At 46.9% G+C, this 21,182-nt stretch overlaps 7 protein-coding genes across 7 annotated transcripts; 3 read left to right on the top strand and 4 right to left on the bottom strand.

Annotated features, from left to right (window-relative positions):
• On the bottom strand, positions 1-2,296 carry HD556DRAFT_1350801 (transcription factor Tfb2-domain-containing protein). The gene is made up of 13 exons (XM_041302363.1): positions 2,056-2,296; positions 1,902-2,006; positions 1,735-1,851; positions 1,583-1,682; positions 1,429-1,535; positions 1,276-1,378; positions 1,151-1,219; positions 1,005-1,088; positions 751-943; positions 559-689; positions 447-494; positions 310-388; positions 1-250 (listed from the first exon to the last, which is right to left on the bottom strand). The coding sequence occupies exons 1-13, from the start codon at positions 2,196-2,198 to the stop codon at positions 78-80; spliced, it is 1,452 nt and encodes a 483-aa protein (XP_041163169.1). The 5' UTR covers positions 2,199-2,296; the 3' UTR covers positions 1-77.
• A 52-nt stretch (positions 2,297-2,348) lies between these two features.
• Positions 2,349-5,256, top strand: HD556DRAFT_1305947 (uncharacterized protein; the record flags this gene model as incomplete). The annotated part of the gene is made up of 14 exons (XM_041299846.1): positions 2,349-2,396; positions 2,497-2,505; positions 2,558-2,619; positions 2,704-2,838; positions 2,896-3,010; positions 3,081-3,144; positions 3,179-3,281; positions 3,376-3,466; positions 3,931-4,063; positions 4,180-4,317; positions 4,523-4,736; positions 4,778-4,835; positions 5,073-5,144; positions 5,230-5,256. The coding sequence occupies 14 exons, from the start codon at positions 2,349-2,351 to the stop codon at positions 5,254-5,256; spliced, it is 1,269 nt and encodes a 422-aa protein (XP_041163168.1).
• Positions 5,257-8,463: 3,207 nt separating this feature from the next.
• Positions 8,464-9,116, bottom strand: HD556DRAFT_186200 (uncharacterized protein). The gene is made up of 3 exons (XM_041309832.1): positions 8,975-9,116; positions 8,604-8,920; positions 8,464-8,549 (listed from the first exon to the last, which is right to left on the bottom strand). The coding sequence occupies exons 1-2, from the start codon at positions 9,023-9,025 to the stop codon at positions 8,606-8,608; spliced, it is 366 nt and encodes a 121-aa protein (XP_041163167.1). The 5' UTR covers positions 9,026-9,116; the 3' UTR covers positions 8,464-8,549; positions 8,604-8,605.
• Positions 9,117-11,520: 2,404 nt separating this feature from the next.
• Positions 11,521-12,861, bottom strand: HD556DRAFT_186225 (uncharacterized protein). The gene is made up of 2 exons (XM_041309833.1): positions 12,189-12,861; positions 11,521-12,137 (listed from the first exon to the last, which is right to left on the bottom strand). Exons 1-2 carry the CDS (start codon positions 12,621-12,623, stop codon positions 11,829-11,831), a joined length of 744 nt encoding a protein of 247 aa, XP_041163166.1. The 5' UTR covers positions 12,624-12,861; the 3' UTR covers positions 11,521-11,828.
• A 4,653-nt stretch (positions 12,862-17,514) lies between these two features.
• Positions 17,515-17,760, top strand: HD556DRAFT_1187952 (uncharacterized protein; the record flags this gene model as incomplete). The annotated part of the gene is made up of 2 exons (XM_041296115.1): positions 17,515-17,614; positions 17,672-17,760. Coding segments are annotated over 2 exons (189 nt in total), but the record flags the coding sequence as incomplete, so codon positions are not given.
• Positions 17,761-17,809: 49 nt separating this feature from the next.
• On the top strand, positions 17,810-18,544 carry HD556DRAFT_1461723 (ankyrin repeat-containing domain protein; the record flags this gene model as incomplete). The annotated part of the gene is made up of 6 exons (XM_041308265.1): positions 17,810-17,848; positions 17,905-17,937; positions 17,990-18,024; positions 18,078-18,184; positions 18,241-18,326; positions 18,381-18,544. Coding segments are annotated over 6 exons (402 nt in total), but the record flags the coding sequence as incomplete, so codon positions are not given.
• Positions 18,545-18,897: 353 nt separating this feature from the next.
• HD556DRAFT_1232319 (isoprenoid synthase domain-containing protein) lies at positions 18,898-20,048 on the bottom strand (the record flags this gene model as incomplete). The annotated part of the gene is made up of 3 exons (XM_041297502.1): positions 18,898-19,233; positions 19,290-19,578; positions 19,636-20,048. The coding sequence occupies 3 exons, from the start codon at positions 20,046-20,048 to the stop codon at positions 18,898-18,900; spliced, it is 1,038 nt and encodes a 345-aa protein (XP_041163163.1).
• Between the last annotated feature and the right edge of the window lie 1,134 nt (positions 20,049-21,182).

Here is a 21,182-nt window from a genome sequence, read left to right as displayed (position 1 = left end):
CATGAACACATCAAACGCAATACATTTGTCGTGGTATCTGACACCGCTAAACGTAATAAGCGCCACAATTGATGACTCTAAACTGATCCTGTCCGTCTCTCGATGAACCCTCTGACGTTAGCATGTCCTTCAAGAGTACCGAAGAAGCATCGCTTGCCCGCATTCTCCCAAAGCACAACATCTAGCTGCTTCGCATACGCTAGCACGTATTCATAATCGGCTTGCGACGCGAAGTCTTTGTACAGATAACCTTAATTTGTGGTTTGGCCGGCGTGAGAAGAGTATCAGAACAAAAAAGATAATCCTGACCTTCTGCAGATTTCAGCCGATTCCTCTCAAGCTCCCAGAGCCTTATCTGGTCCTGTACAGTCACAGGCAAAAGGGGGTTCTATTCAGGGGCGATGAGCAACGAAATCGGCCTGTGAGGATGATTGAATTATACTCACGTTCTTGCGCATCTGTGGATGTGCGTGTGTCGTTAGGTAGCTAATGATCTGTCGGCGGCGATCAGGCTCATCACCCAAACGCGACTACAATCAGAGAAGAATGTTTTGATACCTGGTCGGCCGAGATTCCGTTGCCCAGTGCCTTGCGTACACTTTCACGCGTAAGCATTCCCACAACCAAGTTCGGAAAACGGTATTTCATCGTGATGAACAAATTAAGGACAGCCGTTTGCAAGGGGTTGTCTTCCAGCCGCCGAGGACATATAAACTCAGATGGGCCAAAGTTGAAAAAGAGATAACATACCTGTATACGCATATATCCTATAATTAGTTTCTAGAACAATGAAGCCTTGTTGCGCGGCCCCTGAACTTAGAGCAACCGCCCCTGTACCATCCGCCGTATGAGACCCACCAGTAGAATGTGAGCTTGGTAAAGGAGGTGACGACGAAGTCAAAGTTGTTGCTAATCGTGTGGGACTAAAACGTTTTGATGACGTCTGCAGGTGGAGTACATTTAGTAAAATGTGCTAAAGATGGTAAAAATAGAAGGCTCCATACCTTGCGTTGCCACACCAGCCCATAGTCTCGAAGGTCTTCAAGCATTGCTTTCTGCGTTTCGCTCAAGGGTTCTGTCGAATATTCCTGGTATCAAATGAACGGCGCTTCTTCAGCTACTTAACGCAACTACATTACATTTGCCTCACCCGACCAAGATCCATGGTCGACAGCATGAATAGAAAGCTAAGCACTTCCACGAGGTCCATTTGCCTCTCCTAGGGACACGTTAGCATCACCGAACACGAACGCCTCCTATCAGCTAGAAGCGTACCTCGGCCATGTGCAAGTACTGTAATAGTAGATTCCAAAGCTGATCATGAGGTGAGTGCAGGAGAAACTGGAAACCCGAGGAAGTAATTTGTAGAGCTGGACCGCTATGGGCAAAAATGTAAGAGGGGGAAAACCTTGACGCATATGCACCCACTGAGCGTTGTTCATCAAACCACTCCGTTGAAGCAGGTACAAAACTCCTTGGGAAGGCTTGGTGGGATTTTGACCTTGACCAGACGACACCATGTAGTGAAGGATGGTCTATGAGGTTGTGAGACTATTTTTTCACCAGTCGGTCACTAGCTCACCTCCCATCGTTCGAGCGCGTATGCGTCTAAGTTTTCAATGTTCGCTGACTGTCGTTTGCCGTCCTTGTCGGTAGGAACTCCAAAACTTCCGGTGCTACCTCTTCAGGCATTTGTTAGCATGAGGAATGTGCTTCATTTATATTTCAACGCACCCTCCTGTGATAGCTTGCCTCAAGCTAGATTTGAATGTAGAGTTTAGCGCTAGTTTAACAGCCGAGTTTTGGGCGATGTGCAGTCCAGTCATGACAGCGAGAGCGGAATCGTACGCGCTATATGTATATTTATCAGGTGAAAGTTTTCACAACGCATAGACACTCACTCCTTTCCCTCAGGAAGGACCCAAGCTGATATTGTCGCTACGGAGAGGGCACTTTCTAGCCAAAGTAGATTCATTATCAGCTGCCGCTCAATTGGCCCGAGCAATCTAGAAAAGAAGTCAGCTTGAGAATACACATAATACAATGGTACATCACCTAAATACTGAAAGACATGACGATGGGCGCTGATAGAGGCGGGTTAACGTGGTTTGTGACTGGGATTGAAGAAACGGAAGGAGTGGGTGAGGCGTGTGTTGAGGAACGATCACATCTGTGTTTTGCAGCGACTGGACAGGCATCCTCAATTATATTTTATCTCGGGGTCATGGAAGGACCCAAGCTTGAGCTTGAGAGGGAGTCACCGCGATGAATGGCGAGCATAAACTTTGAGGTTAGGGTCATGAATGTGGCAGTTCCCACAATCGGGAGACGAGTCAATCAACGATTCCATGTCGGACCCTTCACTGACAATCACTGACTCGCTCAAGCAGCTCGTTGTGAGTCACTGGGCTCTTCAAGTTAATCCAGTATATCAATAACCTGTCTATTCCATAGCCATATTTATCGCACTCGAGAGAACTTTGAATCTGGCTCTAGCCTCAGGTAGTAAGCTAGCCTACATCTACATCATGATGAGGTTGACTTGACCGGATTCAAGCTCGGATATAGAGCAGTCACGGTATCACTGGCAGCACACACCAGCCGCTCAACGCTCAGCAAGTGAGCTTACACAACCCAGCATAACATTCGAGATAGCCTACGAAAACAATGCCAGCACATCATACTGTCCGTTTAATTTCGCAGGACAATCTTGTGTTTCTCCAAGCCTGATCTCTCCATGATGCCCCCCTCTTTCAAGTCGGAATGCCTCATTTCTGGGCGATCTCGTGTTGTTACCGTCCTCTGCCGCAAGCCAAACTCGGAAGCTTTTATTACGAGGTAGTTTTCTGACTGCGAATTAAAATCAGACGGGCGTATTGATATATAACACTATAGCTTTACCATTCGAGTGCCTCCGTCCGAGTCTATTCGCCGAAATTTATGGAGCTCGTACACAAGCAACCGTCCGGAGCTGAACAAACCTAGCATGCACAATTCATCCATTTCGGTTGTCAGTCTATGCTTCTTATAATGCGGGCTACTTGCATTTAAATTAATACTGCCGCTTCTCGGCTTGTCAGACTACTAGTAGGGCCTGGGCTGGAGCTTCTAGATTTCCGATACAAATCAATATATCACTAAAAAGTAATATAATCACGCCAATTCACGCTCGGTTCAGACTTTTACATTGCTCGAGCGCTAGCGCTCATGTATGGCAAAGAGCATTTTGGTTTACAATTGCAAAATATCGCGCTTACTGAGAGTCGGCGTCGCCGCCACTAGTACGCATTGCAACGAAACACTCCACAAGGGCTACCGTTGTGTTGCTCGAACAGACATCTAGCCTATATCTCGCTGTACGAATCATAGTTTTAGTTTTTGGAGTGTACGCCTCTCGGTCGAAGGGTACCAATCCAATGAGCTACACTACAATTATAAATGGTATTTAAGAATGCATGCTACGCAAGTGAGTGGATTTTAGACCGTCAATTTACTCGCAAGTATAGCTCAAGTGCTGCTCGCGTGGTCGAGTGGTTTACTATAAGGCACATTTCATGACAGCGTTGTTCTGATTCACAGATAGGGGTTTCAAACTTGAATGCTTCGGACACTAACTAGAGCAGCTGAACAGAAGCCGCTTCCATGCACAAAAGACTGAAGAAAAATATGTACATTCAATCCGATAAATTCGTTTTGTTGTTTTACTATTCAAGATATTGACAGTAAAAATCATACTGGCCATGCTGCAGAGTATGAAATAACGTACTGACGCTGCATGTGGTACATGAATCCACAAAAGCACCAATTGACCTCAAGATGCCATGGTAAACGCCACAAGTGCGACACTGAAAATGAGAATCGACCAGTCAAACAAGAAGTGTTGTAACACTCAGTGGCCCGCTCCGGCGTTTTTCACATTTTTCGATACAGGTCTATATAGTAAGACGTAGATCTAGGGGAGGGGACACCTGTGTCCCCTCCATTTCTCCGTCCCCCTACCCCCATCAGTCCGCCGTTCCCGCCGGCCACTTGAGCATCTACGCAACTCAAACCACTATTCTATGTGAGGTTCCCCCCTACCCATCAGTCCGCCGTTCCTGCCGGCTGCTTCGGCATCTACATAGGTCAAACCACTATCGCAGTGATATCACCCATTATTTTCTAAAATTGAATAATCAGCGTCGGTGATACATGAGGGAGAGAAAGTCCTGACATTAAGGGCAGTGATGCACTTCCAGGCCGTATCTACGCGTGAATACCCGGCCGCAGGTGTTGCAAGGATACCTGATCCCGAGATGCGTTCCTTGTACATGGCGCGTAAGGCTTTCTTTGTTCATCGGAGTGTTACAACCCTGCCAACGGCAAAGGACGGGGAGGTGATCGGGGCCACTAATTCCGTGAAATTCTCGGAGATGGGTTGACATATTGCCACCATGTACCAGCTCGTTGCAATGTAATCCGTATGCATCATCCCACATGCATTGAAATAATTCGTTGATAACATGGTATTGCTGCAAAAAAGGTTCAGCCGCCGCAACGTCCAGTGAGAAGGCAAAAATGACCTGGTTATGTGCCATAGTAGTATTGAGGTTGTGCCCACTGCAGATTGTGGTTTCAGGAAACGCGAAACGCCTTTTATTGAGTCAAGCTTGCAAGGAGGCCCACCGTGCCAACTCTCCCATTCCTAGCCTGGAGGACACTACGAGTCATAATGTGGGCTGGCGGGGAGCCACTGGGTAAATGCACCTGGACGGTGAACGTTTCATTGGGTTGATAGACAAACCATATGTGCCGGTTGGCAGTGGTACCGGTCCCTCCGAGCTGAGATCTCATCCGTGTGTGAAGGTGTCAGACATGGCACCTGGACAGTGAAGTGATGGGATATGTGTCAGATGTCAGACATGGCGCCTGGACGGTGATATGTATCAGATACCGCATCAGCATGACATCAAAGCGTGGTATTTGTGTATGCCGCCGAGTGTGGTATTACAAAAATTTGAGAATCATCAAATATTTTCATTCGTTGGAAATATGGTTTGAAGAATTGAGGATGGCCAAGCGTACCATGCCAGGATTGGAATGCAGCTTCCATTGCGGTTTCCACCCGCCAGCAGGCCAAAGGCCTTGGCCTTTGGACCGAAAATGTAAGTCAAAAGTCGATAGGGTTCAGAACAAACGAAAAGAAAAAAGTTGGCCACATACGTAATATGCGGTAAATTTAATATTTAGCGTTCCAAGTCTGAGACGCTAATTTAAGCGCTCCAAGTCTTAGACGCTACTAATACTAGTAGCGGCTCACACACCACACGAGCTGTTTATGAATGGTCAGTGACTTTGGTAGCCCTACGAGCAATAAAGACAATCGGATAATGGCGTCGACGAAACTCCAGCGAGTGGTCTCATCAGCTCGGGAATTGTAGAAGGCAGGCGCACCATCATTGTGTCACTACAGTTGTGTGCACTATAATGCTCCTCGTGACACCGAGACGCTCTTCGCGAGCCTTTGTTGTAAAAATGCAGTACGTCAAACCTGCATTGTCTCGTATTACTTTATGATAACAGTGAATGATTCATGTGCATGAAGACCTGATTGCGGGTGAGCATCGCCTAATCCTTAATGACTGAAAATAGGGGATGTTCATGCAAGAATAACCCTGGATCCATTACCTTGCGGATAAACCCTTGATATCTGGGATTCGTTGAGCAAGCCATTCTGCAATCCTACAATGTCAGGATGGCCAAAGCTCTTTTGGAACCCAGCCTCTCATTGACCAATAACATCGAACCACCCGAGAGATTGTCTGCGACTCGGAGATAGTCGCCCTAGGGTATTGCAAGAACTCTTTATCATAGGGTAGAATCAGCAGAGGCTTCTGGGAGACCGTTGTCATCTGGCTGCCCTCAGTCGACAAATAAAGATTGTGGAATATTGGATCTTTGACAGGCACCTGTGGTTCCGAGTCTCGCTAACCCGTCTTCAGAGTCGCAACTCGCTCAGGTTTTCCAAAGGGTCGATGGTCTCTCAGAGACTCTAAAGGGATCGTCTGAGCTCATGATTATCGTGATACTAGTATGTTGAACAACACTAGCAAATTTGTCATCATCGCGTTCCATCCGCAATATTGATGCTCAAATTTCAAATTGCAACTCCGAACGATGAACATATAGAGCACGGCGCACGCTAAGGCTCGAAGCTTTGAATATTTGAACGTTCAGATGTGTATCTCTGTGCCCCGCAGCAGCTGTGACCCATCTGTTCAATGCGTGCTGCACAGTTCATGATATTGCATAAAACGCCCGGTTAGCGGTCGCCGCTCCAAAAACACTCGCTGTTGCAGTCATTCTGCTAAGCCGAGTTTAACCAGCATGACGATCTTACTCACCCCTACATATGGGTGTAGTTGAATTGACGGGAATAGGAGGCAAGGTTGCAAAATACCCGTTGCATCAACTTATCCCCGGAACTGTCGGAAGGAACACCAGGTAAGCCAAATAGAATAGCTCGAGCCTCCAAACGCAGTACTATTAACTCACCTCCTCACTCAGGCACAACCTTGAACACCTAATCTTCATCCAATGCGTTCATTTGTCCTCAGTATCTGTCACCTCATGTACTCTTCCTCCCTCTCTACCGCGGCCATCGGACGATAATTCAATAAGGATGCACAGTAAGGGTAGTGGGACGCTGGTGTAGAGCTAATGCATATGCCCGTTTAGTACATCCACCATGCATTTCTTGATCGGCCTGGCATCAATTTGAAATAGGCTGCCTGACGGGGTCGACTTGCAGGTGAGCGTATGATGCCATCCGTAGGTCAACACAGTAATTGGAGGCTAAAGGAAAACTCGGATGCCCATCGCTATGGCTGCATAGCCACGCAGGTAGCCGAATTCGTGGGCTCGTATCGTGAATCCTCGATGACCAATGAATTTATCATCTTCCGTCCTGACTTAATGCGGTCCACGCACATTGAGAGAACTCCATCACCAGAGTCGGTAATACCATTATGAGCATGGCACAAAGGGCGCGCAGGAGTACAATAGCCCCATCCCAGGTCACCAGCCAAAGTAGATGGGACAGGATTTCATCAATGCGCACTATCACAGTTTTTTCGAGAGGTAGACGATTCAGAGCTTACAGCTTTCAACAAGTTCATCTTCGAGCTTTGTGATGGGGTCTGGGATCGAAAACATGACCTGCTTGTACTAAGGCGTTGGCTCAAGTATTGCATATGTTCGGTTCGTAAGTAGTACGCCCTGCTGACAAGGTCTGTCCTCGAAAGAGTCTAAAAAGTATTGATTTGACCAATCAATTTTCTCAGAGCCGTATGTGACATTGGTCGATGAAGGTACTTGTGAACGACTTATGGATTCCGGCGGCCGACGAGGGTCTGCGGTTTGAAGTTGGTCACAGTGTCCAGAAGCCACTGTTGCCAAAGTACCTGATAGCGGATATTTATCCTGGGTCTTCAGCACAGCACTTGGACCATTGTACAAGCGATACCGGCTCTTGAGTCCGACCCTCCGAAGCTCCCTGCTAGTGTTACGGGGACCAGCCATGAATAGACAGAACTTGAGCACTGAGTACTGAGTGCTTGGACCCGAAGTTCCATTCGAATCATGGAAGGTGTGAAATGCACGGCAATATCCGGGTTTAAACGTTAAACTCTCGACGTTCACAACATCATGCATATCTATATCTACTATTGGCGTGCTGTCGACACGTCCACCGATAGCTGACGGGGCCTCGCATATGGTGAGCTAATAAATTTACACTGATCCGTAGCACGCGATATATGACGGTGAACACAGTTGACTGTACCAGCGACTAGCCTCTCCAGGAGTCCAATTACGACCCATCTATAGGAAGCCTGCAACTAAGTATCAATAGCATGAGCATATACGCCAGATACTAGTTAGTGGCGCATGTTTCTTGCAAGAATCAGTGGTACCATTAATTTCTGATTGGAAAAGAATTGGCCTATCTTCCAGAACGCTTCCCCTCGCATAGGTTACTATCTGTCTTTGCTGCGAGGCAGAAGGTCGGGCTGATTCTTGGGCGGAATCAGCTAGCTACTTCACGATCGATTTCGATCCGTCAAGAATATTGATATTGATATTCTGTTTTCATGGACGCAGGCGTCAATTAGAGTTATTTGACGCCGTGGAGTGAAGTGCGTGTTAACGTTCTGACGCTCAGAGCGCTCATGGTTATATATGACGACATCCGAACGCCTCGGACATGATAGTAGAACTGAGGACAGAAGGCTACCCGCATTATTATTGTATTACTTCAAACACTGTAAACAAGGCAGGCTGCCAAGGGGTCATGTGCAATTTCTCAAACGAGTAACATGCAACTTTAAAATATGGTAACTAATACGTCTTATCACCAACGTAAATATCATGGAGCTCGAGTGACAAATTCATACAAGCACGAACTGAAGTGAGGAAGACAAGAACTACTCAAGCGAGTCAAGCATGAAGGCCTCGAACGCCATTGAATTTCTTCCGGCATCTGTTCAACTTATGAGACTACCAAAACAGCGCTGAACTAGCGAATCAGTCAGGCGTATGCGAAGAAGGTGATGACCAGGTCTCACATCTACTGCTGCTGAACCGCGCAAATTGCCTGGTGACTATTACGATTGTATTCGCGCGTGAAAGTCTTGTTGCAAGTGTCGCAAGAATATGCGACCTTGAGGTGCGTTCCCTTCATATGCCTTAAGAGGTTCTCTTTATTAAGCTCCTGGGTGCAATCTTCCCAAGAGCAACGGACGCGCAACTTGTCTCCACCACGAATTCCATGGTATTCACGGAGGTGAGCAGAAAGTTCGTGGTCCAAAAATGGGTAGCTGCAGTGCGAGCCACCTGGTCTTCTCCATCGACACTCATTCATCCGCTCAAAAGTATAGCCCGACTGTGAAAGTCAGTTTAATGTTTATGATGCCTTGTCTGGGGAGTCGAAACTTACAGGCTCAGGCTCTAAGAAAACAAAGTCATTGCTTGCGAGGTTGTCCGACATATCGGTGCGGGAGGCGATGATTGTGACAAGTGTATCTGCTTCAGATTGAAGCGTTTAACAGGGGGCTTTATAGATGAATTTTCGGGGGAGGGCACCGTTCACAACAAGCCCCGAACCTCATGGGTTGGCAGCCTTGTGGGGTGCCAGGAAGTTACCTCTCGGGCTGCAAACATTTCCGATTGGTTAGAAGACAATCATAGAATAAGCGTCAGTTGCCAATGGCCTTGGCATTCGGCAAAGCGCGTCATACACGAGTATCAATGTCGCTGGCGAGTACGCGTGCATGATTACAGAAAGCCAGAGCAAGTAAGTTCCATCCGCGAAAAAGTGTGACTTGGTTGAGGGAAGGCCGATGTGCCATACCGAGACTAGAAGTACTTCTATGCCACCCATCGACTGGCCAATGACCGGCTGCGGACCAACCAGAAGCTAATGGAGGTGTGCAGATATCGTATTCCAAACCAGGAAGGAAATGAAAATAAATAAAAAACTTCAGATTGCATACAATGCGCGTGGTAAAGTTAGTCCCTGACCGTTGACGTTATCGGGGCGTCAACGCTTCACTTACGCGCCAATGCTAGGTTCTTGAGGCAATCCCGCTTTTATCATATCCTCTCTGGTTAACAAAACCATCAGATACAGCATCGACGGAACTGTGGCGGTTCAATCAGCTCTGTTATTTTTTTGGGGAAAAAAGGCACCGCCATGCCACTGCGACTACACGCCCCAAACGATGCAAGATGCTCTCCATAAATGCCTGTTCAATCAAGTTGTTACATTGAAGCAGCACTATCTCGGAGTGGTCTATGAGGGACGTACAAAAGACCTAATTTGCAGGTAAGCATTGCTGATTCCCCAGCCGATTTCAGTTGAGAATAATAGGTCGAGCTTCTCCCAGAATCTCCCTACAATACTGACCGTGAATTCGCATCCCCGCAGACAGACCCTTCACCCGAGTTTGCGCATCGTGAGGCAAGTAACTCTCCTGCACTACGAAGTTAGAACGACCAGAAGCTCTTCTAGAGGCCACCTTGTCGCCGCCGCCAAACGTTGTAAGCGTGTATGCAAGGTTACATTGGACTTGAGAGAGAAGGAACTTGTACATGGTGAAAGGGATCATCAGCTCATGAATGTGCGCAATTGTCCCAGCAGTCTTATATGCCCGTGTTAACTGACTTCTGGCAAAATGTTAACGAGATCGTCATAGACCGTTCTCGAACCTGCATCGAGATCCATCGAATCAGGGAAAAATATTGACGAATAAAGATCAAAACCTGGGAATTGCCAGCTCCACGAGTGCCTGTGGATCCCAATCGTTGCTGGGGTTATAGTTTTTGCTGAAGGGTCTATGGCCTTGCAAAAATTACTAGCAAAAAAGGTCACCATCAGCGCTCGTGTACATTCCAAAAGTAGCCCAAAGCAGCAAAAGGGCTCTACAGATGCCTGCTACTTACTGCTCCAGAGTATCATAATAAATGCAGGAAATTTGACATCTTCAATTGCGATCCATCCGCGAAATCGAACGTTTTTGCGACTCCGAATCTCTTCCCAAGAAGAACTAGAAGGAGGACAAGTAACGAGTCCATCTTCTGCTCAACATCGGGCGTCGACGGGTATTCAAAGATCCATCCATCGTCCTTCGTAGTCTTGCAATGGCATATCAGCAAAGTGGCATTGCTCTTGAGGTTGCAACTTGAACTCGTGCTAGGAATGCGCAAGGATCGCGGGCTCATTCATGGATGCATGGCCGCCCAACGATATTGATGACGTTTATCATCGCTCCCTTGGAAGAAAGCAACTTCAGTCTCCGAGCGTCGAAGCGTACAGTAATGGAGTGAGGCGAAGAAAGTTGGCGATCTCCACCGAGCTTGCAGTCTCGAGTGTCCACCGATTATGTCACATTCGACAAGCGACTACCTCGTCCGTTAGAATGGGAATTAGGTGGATGTGCCTCGTTGAATACGGACCTCTTCATTCCCAAACCAGTGTTGAAGCAATAATTGAACATAGGCCACAAGGATGCCGCCACCCTGCGCGCGCCAGCATCTGAAACAACACTGGCTATACCATTATGCGTTGATGAAGCTTTCACGGTTGCCAGAAGTCTATGAGTCGTCTGCGAATGAGTGTCCAAATATTGGTATCATCTTGAACGGGCCGAAAGTATCGCAGTTCTGACGTGATAAACTTGAGCGCTTGAAGCTTGATCGATCTGATCCCGAGGTTCGGTTAAACTACTTCTAATTTGATGCCACGTTCTTCACGGTAAACACAAACTAGGTTCAAGTTGAGATATCTTCCGTAAAACATTTGCATCCTGCTTCCATCCATTTGAAAGAGATCGAGCGTGTTCAGAGGACAACAGATGCGCATGAGTTTTGGTCGAATATTTTATTTCAGTTTATCTATTAGCTACTAGTACTCTAATGATCCTCTTCCGCTTGGTTTCTGTTTAACCTATTTATAGACATACAGATATGAGGTTGATGCCATGCCACCATTGCTACTTAGAATGACGATCATGTCATAGTACTACTCAGACTATGGGGACGTGCAACGCTGTCAGACACAATTACACAATAGTGCGCACAGTAAGAGAAGCCGCCTGGCTGTCATGCATCATGTCTAACTCGCCAAATTGACAAACTGCTACCAATTTGTTATATGGTTTCGTACTTCAACTAGAATATAATATCGCCAGGATAAACAGAGCTAGTAAGTACGTCGGAAGCAACATAGACAACAGATACTTAAACTGAAGTCAGATAGATAGAACAGGATCCCTTGTCAAAAGACACCCTATTTAATGCTGCTTCTCTCTCCTGTGTCTGTTGAGAGTATCTCCGCGCGAGAATAGTTTGCCGCACACGCCGCACGGGTGCACAACCTTCATGTGTTTTTCCTCGATATGTCTCGCGAGACTCTCCTTATTGACCTCCGTATTACAAGATCTCCATTGGCAGAAAACGCGGGCATTGTCGGGCCCGTGAATTCCATGTCTCTCGCGTAAATGATGAGAGAGATTGTGACCGTAAAAGAGGTCGTTGCAATGCAATCCTGGTGCGTAACAATCCCAGAAACACTGAAACATTTCATTGATAAAATGTCTTTCCTGCAGGCGTTGATTTAATCGCAATGATATCATGTAAGATTTACAACTCACAGGTTCCGGCTCAGGTGCTCCGTTGATCTGGAAATGGTGAAAGCCCCCCGACATGATAGTAATGACGCGGCGATTGTGATAGTTATGCTTGCAGACTTGAGTATCTGAGGGACCGATGAATGATTGCGAAGCCCACTGTAGTATATAAGTGTTCTGGACGACCTGCCAGGAGGGCCATCGTTCCAGCTGTCCCAATATCAGTTGGTAAGGACTCTGGCCTCGTAGGCTTGCGAGGTGCCAGCGCCTAAGCGGTAAAATTTTCGTTGGTTTGTAAACGGTCCCATGTCCATCGAATATGAGTCGGTTTCCAGTGGCCTTGCCCTTCAACGACCGTCCATGAGATTGAGTATCAATATCCCCTACCGACCACACGTGTAGAATAGCAAGACCGCCTGCCAAAGGTGTGATTGAGTCAAGAGGACGATGGACAAACATGCCAATATGGTCAGGATGGGTACATAGCTTCTATGACGACCTCCGCCCGGTCAAGGGCCAGTTGCGGAAACAAAGCACACCCGGAAGCCAAAGGACGCCAGCTTGAGATGAAACCCAAGAGTCAAATGCAATGCGACGTCAACTGATGCCATCCTGTCATATGTAAGGCGCGGTAAAATTGACATCCAATGCTAATACTACAGCTTCTATGCAACGGCATTTTCTGTTCTGGAGGTGTACGACTCGTTTTGAAATCCTTGCTTGGCCATCAGGACAATTAAAAAAGTATCAATGGGATTCTGGATAGTCTAGAACGTTCAGCTCAAATGTTATCGAAAAAAAGACACACTCCGAATCTCTTCTCAAGAAGAACTATCATTTGAAAGAGGACAAGTAACGAGTCCATCTTCAGCTCAACACCGGTCGCCGGCGGGCATTCAAATATTCAGCCATCGTCCTTCGTAGCCTTACAATGGCATGTCAGCAAAGTGGCGTTGTTCTCGATCGACCTTGAGGTGGCAACTTGAACCCGTGCTGGAGCTTGGGAAGGCACAAGGATCGCGGGCTCATTCATGGCCCCCCAACGGTAGTGATGACTTTTATCATCGCTCCAGAAAGCAACTTCAGTCTCCGAGCGTCGAAGCGTACAGTAATGGAGTGAGGCGAAGAGAGTTAGCGATCCCCACCGAGCTTGCAGTCTCGAGTGTCCACCGATTATGTCACATTCAACAAGCGACTACCTCGTCCGTTAAAATGGGAATTAGGTGGATGTGCCTCGTTGGATACGGACCTCTTCATTCCCAAACCAGTGTTAAAGCAACAATTGAACACAGGCCACAACTTGGTTGCCACCACCCTGCGCCAGCCAGACTTCGTTAAAGCTGGGCGCTACAAATGCATCCCACTGAGTCCAAGAATGCGCCCACAAGGCATTTGTATTTGTTGACACTATTTGAAACAACGTTGGTCATACTATTATGTGTTGGTGAAGCTGTCACGGTTGCCAGAAGTCTGTGAGTCATCTGTGAAAGAGTGTCCGAATATTGGTATCATCTTCCAGTAATATTTGGTGAGACTTGAACGAGCCGAAAGTATATCAGTCTATAAACTTGAGCGCTTGAGCTTATGTAAGCTTGATAACCGACACTCTAACTGGGATAGATAGTACGTATACGGGATCCCTTGTCAAGACCCCCTGTTCAGTGTGGACGATAAGGACACGTTCTCTTGTGTTTGTTGAGAGAATCTCTGCGCGAATATGTAGATCCGCACTCGCACTTGTGCACAATCCTCATGTGTTTTTCCTCGATATGTCTCGCGAGACTCTCCTTTTTGAGCTTCATACTATTACAAGAATTCCATTGGCAGAGAACACGAGCACTGTCTGACCCGTAAATTCCATGTTTCTCTTGTAAATGATAGGAGAGATCGCGGCCGCAAATCAAGTCGTTGCAATGCATTGCTGGTGCGTAACAATCCCACCAACACTGAAACACCTCATTGATAAAATGTCCCTGCAAGCGTCGATTTAATCGCTATGATGTCATGCAAGATTTACAACTCACAGGTGCCGAGTCAGATACTCCGTTGGTCTGGTAGTGTTGAAAGCGCCCTGACATGATAGTGGCGATTGGCTAGGGGGTGTAAATTTAAACTTATGACATCAACCTGGGATAACTTCACCCCCGTGATAGTAACTTGCAAAATTGACAAACTCTTACAAATTTGTTATTCAAAAATGGAGTTTCGTACTACATGAACTAGAATATCATACCACCAGGATAAACAGAGCTAGTAAGTACGTCGGAAGTAACATAGACAAAAGGAAGTCATCGGATAGAACGAAGATAGAACGGGATCCCTTGTCAAAAGACTCCCTATTTAATGCTGCTTCTCTCTCCTGTGTCTGTTGAGAGTATCTCTGCGCGAGAATTCTTTGCCGCACCCGCACCGGTGCACAATCTTCAGATGTTTTTCCTCAACATGTCTCGTAAGACTCTCCTTATTGAGCTCCAAATAACAAGAGTTCCATAGGCAGAAAACGTGATCCTTGTCTGACCCGTGAATTCCATGTTTCTCTTGTAAATGACGAGAGAGATTGTAGCCGTAAAAGAAGTCGTTGCAATGCAAATCTTGACATTGTGGCCAATGCCAGAAACACTGAAACGTTTCATTGATACGATGTTTTTCCTGCAGGCGTTGATTTAAACGCAATGATGTGAAGCAAGAAGATTAACAACTCACAGGTACCGGGTCAGATACTCCGTTGGTCTGGAAGTGGTGAAAGCCTGACATGATAGTAATGACGCGGCGATTGCGATAGTTATGCTTGCAGACTAGAGTATCTGAGGGACCGATGAATGATTGCGAAGCCCACCGTAGTATATAAGTGTTCTGGACGACCTGCCAGGAGGGTCATCGTTCCAGTTGTCCCAATACCAGTTGGTAGGGACTCTGGCCTCGTGGGCTGGCGGGGTGCCAGCGCCTGGACGGTAAAATTTTCGTTGGTTGGTAAACAGAACCATGTCCATCGAATACGAGCCAGTTGCCAGTGGCCTTGGCCTTCAACAAAGCGTGCCGTCCATCAGTATCAATATCCCCGGCCGAGTACACGTGCAGAATAACAAGACCATCGAATTTCCGCTGCCAAAGTATGACTCAGTCAAGAGGACGATGGCCAAACGTGCCAATATGGTCAGAATTGGGTACGTAGCTTCTATGACGACCTCCACCCGGCCAAGGGCCAGCTGCGGAAACAAAGCACACCCGGAAGCCAAAGGACGCCAGCTTGAGATGAAGCCCAAGAGTCAGATGCAATGCAACTGGTCCTGTCATATGTAAGGCGTGGTAAAATTTCGGTAAAATTGACGTCCAATGCTAATACTACAGCTTCCAATGTTCCATGCAACGGTATTTTCTGTTCTTGAGGTGTACGACTCGTTTCGAAATCCTCGCTTGGCCATCAGGACGATTAAATCAACGGGACTCTGGATAGTCTAGAACGTTCAGCTCAGATGTCGCAAAGAAAGACAACCCAGCATAGCCACAATGGACTCCACACACCCATTCGCAAAGCTGCACTACAATATTGTCGTTCCGAATACTGCGTTAGCAAAACGCTCTCTGCAATGAAGGAAACAGGCTTCAAAACTTCACCTTGCGACAAACAGTCGAGTCTCTGAATTCGTTAGAAAAGTAACTCATCGTCCCTACGATGTCAGGATGGCTAGAAGCTGCTTTGGAACCTACCTTTGTACGTCAAACCATCCACCTTTTACATTCGTTTTCTTTCTTATTAGCCGTACTAGGCTACTACAGACTGGAAGAAAAGTGATCGATCACGATCATCAGCAAATCCCAAAGGACGCAAATCGGAGCACTCTCGTGCAGTCGCGTTAATGACCCTGGAACCGCGAGGCATAATCAGCAAGGACTTCCAGCAATAGTGATGAGATCGTCATAGGTCATTTCCAGCATCGAGATCCAACAAGGTAGCTCAATTGAAGATCTCAAACGGAGGGGCTGGAACTTGGGGGTATTGGGCGGCTCGGCAGGTACCACTCATGTTTCAAAGTTTGATCGCTTGCAGAGTTGCAACGTGTGCCAAAGGGTCGATGGTCTTCCAGAAGATTACTGGTAAAAGGGTCACTCAGCACTCATTGCGCCCGTGCCAATCCAAAAAATCTATCCGAACTTCGAATGTGGCAAATCAAAATCACTGCGACACTGTACATTTGTCGTCCATGAAGCCAGCCCATATTGCAACTCTCGAAAGCTTACTTCCAATTTGTCTTGAGACTCGGCGTCTGTCTTGTTTTCAACGGAATTGGCACTCATCTGTCAGCGCAGCGATACGGGTCTTCACGTTCGTTCGTCGTAGTCCTTGCTAGCAGTGAAAGCAACGCAAGCAACATGGACAGGCCGCAAAGCAGAAATCCTGGAACAACGCACGAGCACCGCCTCGATTTTTTGCACTTGCGACGCATCCAAATCTGCCTCGTTCGTGACCGGTGACCGCCCATTTCAATGCTGGCAATCTCCGACCTTTCCGCCAACATCGGTTTCACGACCATAGGTGACGTATGACCTAACTATGCATTTGTAAACTTCTTAACGTTTTGAACAGGCCGCCTCAGGTGTTCTCGATCTGTAAAAAAAACATCGCTTCCAAATACAGAGGTTACGGGAGATGACAATATCACCAACAAAGACTGGGATACACTGTACGCATGAAGTCGTTAGCCTTTCACATTGATGTGTATTCCCTATGGATCCTTGGAACGGTCTGTTGGGTTGATCGTATATGAATGGCAAGGGTTTAAAGCTAGTAGTGCCGAACGTCGTCCTTTTTCCTTGATTATATGTGCACGGGAGATGTAGCGATGAAGTACGTCACCTACACAACTAGTAACATGTATGGGATGCAACACGAGATCCGTACTTACACATGTTCCCCTTGCTTCCTGGACGTACATACCATAAAGAAATACCCGACTTTTTCTATGTCATGATAATGCGTTGGCGAGCACAATCTGATAAGTGGATGCGCTAGATATATCCTCGTGACCATAGCATAGGGTTAGGAGTTAGCTCAGTAAGCCGCGTAATCATATCAAAGCTTGGTTCTGCTTCACCACCGCCTGAGCGATTAAGATGTCTTTATCCATTCATGCCGCCGCCCAAAAAAGTGCGCTTTTGCGGTGTCTCCTTATTCACATCTGATGGCCTGACTTCCCATCTTCTAGATCAACCTGCCCTTGTCCGTGCGTTGACAGAAGAGAATCCAAAGCTTGTGAATGCTGTCGATGACGTGAGCATGCCTTCACAAGTTTTATTAGACCGCCTGATGCATGTACCCCAGGATGGTAGGACCCCGCTGCATTGGGCCGCATCGAGCGGCTCGACCGAAATTGCGTGCTATCTCATTGCGAAGAACTCAGATGGAATCGACAACGTGGATGAGAGTGGATGGACAGCCTTGCACATAGCTGGTATGATTTGTTGAACACTATATGTGCATAATGTGAACTCATACTCTTCGAGTCCAGTAAGCGCAGGTCATGAAGATGTCGTTCGAGAGCTAGTGGGTGCTGGGGCTGAAGTAAACAGAAAGAACGACAAGGGAATTACTCCTCTGTTAGTAATGTTCCTGCTGGAGATCGTCTCTACTACTGGTTTGACATGTGCTGCTCAGACACTACGCGGCATCAAAGTCTCGCATTGACGTACGTGGGCGTTGGTATTATAAGCGTGCATGTGCTAATGGCGTCTACATCGACAGATCGGGAGGTTCCTGATTGAAAGAGGAGCAGACGTATGTGAATCCATCGAGAATACTTTGCAACCATAAAATGAGTGACAACCAGATAAACGCCAAAGATAAGGCGAACCAGACGCCCTTGTGAGATCGATAACGCTTGCACGCCATAAACTTATTCACTCAAGCTCTCTTAGGCATCGAGCAGCAACGACAGGATCTACGGGATTCGTTGCACTCCTGCTCAGTCCTCCTGAAGGCTCAACAACTGTCAAACTACGGCTGAACACGGGCGACCGGATAGGTGGGTTTATCATCATCACGTTCATTGAGCAGATTAGATCAAGGCGCTATTCTCAGGCAATACACCCCTTCATCTCGCTATGGAGTCGGCTCATGCCCAGGTTGCGGTAATGTTAATTGAGGCAGGTGCTGATCGTGGGAGGGTGCGTCATTTGGGTCTGACTTCGCGAGGTGTCGTGTTATTGATGGTGCCTTAGACTAATTTAGATGAAGTAACCCCTGAGAACGTTGATGGTGTCGGAGGCACCGAGCAGAGAAGAGCGAAGCAACATGTAATTGATCACTGCGGCGAGCCCTGAGGCCTGGTTACTAGACGAGAAAGTAGAAGAAGAAGAAGAGCGGTGCTACCAGTACCCGCCGACTGTAGGCATCCACAAACAACTTCTATTTGCACAACCATATCAGATTATTCTACATACATGGTTACGCATGAGTAGTAGTACAAAACCACATAAGGGTAGGTACAAAACATATCAAACTGCAAGGCACCGCATGAGAACCAGAAAACCCATAGAACTTCGAAGATCCAAAACATTTTGAGCAAGGTAGGTAGGCAGGATGAAAGAGTATCATAGATCCGAAGTAAGACATCTAGTGTTATAGTACATGAGAAGTAGATGATCTAGAATTCTTATATATATCGCAGTCAGATATGTGCAGCGAAAGAGGTCAAAAAGATCTCACCTAGAGAAACCGACGCAATAGGAGTCAATTCTACAAGGGCCTTTTGGGAAGTAATTCGATGATTCGGTCTTGTTTGATGGTGTGCCCATTCTTCCCAAAATAACGGGTGGTATCGAAGGACCAGTGCAACGAACCAACCATCCAGTTCTGTAGCCCTTCGATATAGATAGCCACCTGCTTGTCAAGCTGTTCTCCCCATGAGGGGAGGATATCACGGTTGTCTTCAAAGCGCTGGATGGAACCCTTGCACATCCGGTCAATGTAGTCAATAGCGCCTTGTAGGTTTAAACCTTGTTCGCGCATAAGCACGACAACTATGTTATGTGTGTCATGGCGAGATTGCTCCACGTTGTAAGAGAAGATATCCTGTCAACAATGATGTTAGCAGTACTCTCGTATTCGACGACATAATGGGACATTACGTTGGACCAAGTAACAAGGTCGTTGGTTGCTTCCTCCATGGCCATGATAACTGGATGTGACATTACTTCGTCGGGGAGATCAATCAGAGCTGCATATTCGATGAGGGCAAAGCAAGGCTTGCAGGCACTCGTGTCTCGCCTCATGGTGATGTAGGATTCAAGATCAGGGACACGTCCCGTGGCACGGTCCTCCGCCTGTTTCACCGCAGCAATGAAAAACAGGTCCATTGTGTGGATGAATCGCTCAGTGCAGCCGGGTCCCCCGGTCTGCATAAAGCGGCTGAAGTACCTAGTATACAAATAGTTAATCTACAGTGAAGATTCGTGATAGAGTAAACCGACGTACGATTTGCACATCTTTCCAGCGAGTTTTTCCGTCTGGGAGTTGATCGGATCGCGAAACGCAGAAATGCAACATTCACGCATTCCCCACGTACCGTCGGCATCAAACTCATCCAGCCAGTCATCCATATTGAACAACCAGTTTATGAAATCCGAGCAGACCCGGAGATGAAAAGCATCTGCATCGGGATAGCAGGCCGCAGTGAGTTCACCTGCGTGCAATCCCATAAATTTTGTCACTCTGGGCTCTGCAAGATGCGCTCCGTCAAGAAGCCATTGCTCAGAAGCGCGAGACACTGGATAACAGTTAGGATTCAGCCGTAGCGGATAGTGACAATCGCTGATAAGGTCAGGTAAGATAAACCTTGTAGTCTCAAAGTCAGAACAGATGCTAGTATATGTTGCAGTAGGGGGCATGGAACTCATCGTAGTCGTATCGTGAATGTCGAGATGAGTGACAGGCTGGACGGAATCAGGGGAGACACAAGTGCAGAGACAGATTTCTCAGAAACATTTTAGGTATTTATAGTGATGGAAGCTTTGAAGGGAATCACAGTTCAGGCCGTTCAATAAAACGCGGTGTTGCATAGCTGTCATAGCGGCAGGTTTAAGTTAGGCGTAAAGGCAAGATGAAACGACTCAAATATAAACCACGTACTTAAAGATGCTAGTATGTACATAATGACATGCCCATGATACCCATAGTCTGTCATTGGGAACAAATGCATGATGCGCCGGCTGATTTGGCTTATCGATAGTCTGGTCAGCAATACCTATCAAGCTCTAGAATTTAATGAAACTAGAGTTCGAGAGAGACCGAACACCTGGCTCCGGAACCGATGGAATTCGTGTGCAATCGGAAGCGGCAGGATGACATTGCCAGAACAAGAATGGTACTCATCTTGGATCGTGATCTATTGTCTCAACGTACAATGTGTCTGAGCTATTAGGTGGCTGGAATCGACTCGATTCTTAAACGAGTTAAACGCACTTATAAGTTGTACCAAGCAAGAGGCTGCAGAAATAGTCAACCGTCCGAGTCGCTCCAGGACGAAGCATGATTTCTCCACGCTCCATAAATGTGTTGGACTCCCGGGAGGATTCAATACCCCGGCAAAGCACTGGTTATGAAACATTATGATGGTCAGCAGAAATCAGTTGCACTACCTTATTTTTCATTCGGATCCGGTTTGAAATAAGACCAATATGTTGAAATAGGCCGGTGGGAACGGATCGTCACAGTGGTCCGACATCTGCGGTGACATGTAACTGTACAGTTTTTCTGGCAATCATGATAGCATTTTTGTGGAATTACATAGCGACCAGGGTATTTTTCACTCATGTATACTAGTATATACTTAGTACTGGTATTTATACTATAACTTCGCTAATAGAAAATAACCGTATAAATGTTTGTAAGTAGGGCACTGCATATTATTATGTACAAAGCGCGGAAGATCCGTTAGCGCTCGCATCATATTCCAACAATTTTTTTGACAATAAAATGCCAAGAGTACTGATAGCCCCATGACTGATAATCCGATTGAGCCA

This window comes from Suillus plorans (assembly GCF_016647745.1).
Source record: "Suillus plorans strain S12 chromosome Unknown HD556scaffold_13, whole genome shotgun sequence".
Lineage (NCBI taxonomy): Eukaryota > Fungi > Basidiomycota > Agaricomycetes > Boletales > Suillaceae > Suillus > Suillus plorans.
This window is presented reverse-complemented; position numbering and strand designations above follow the sequence as displayed.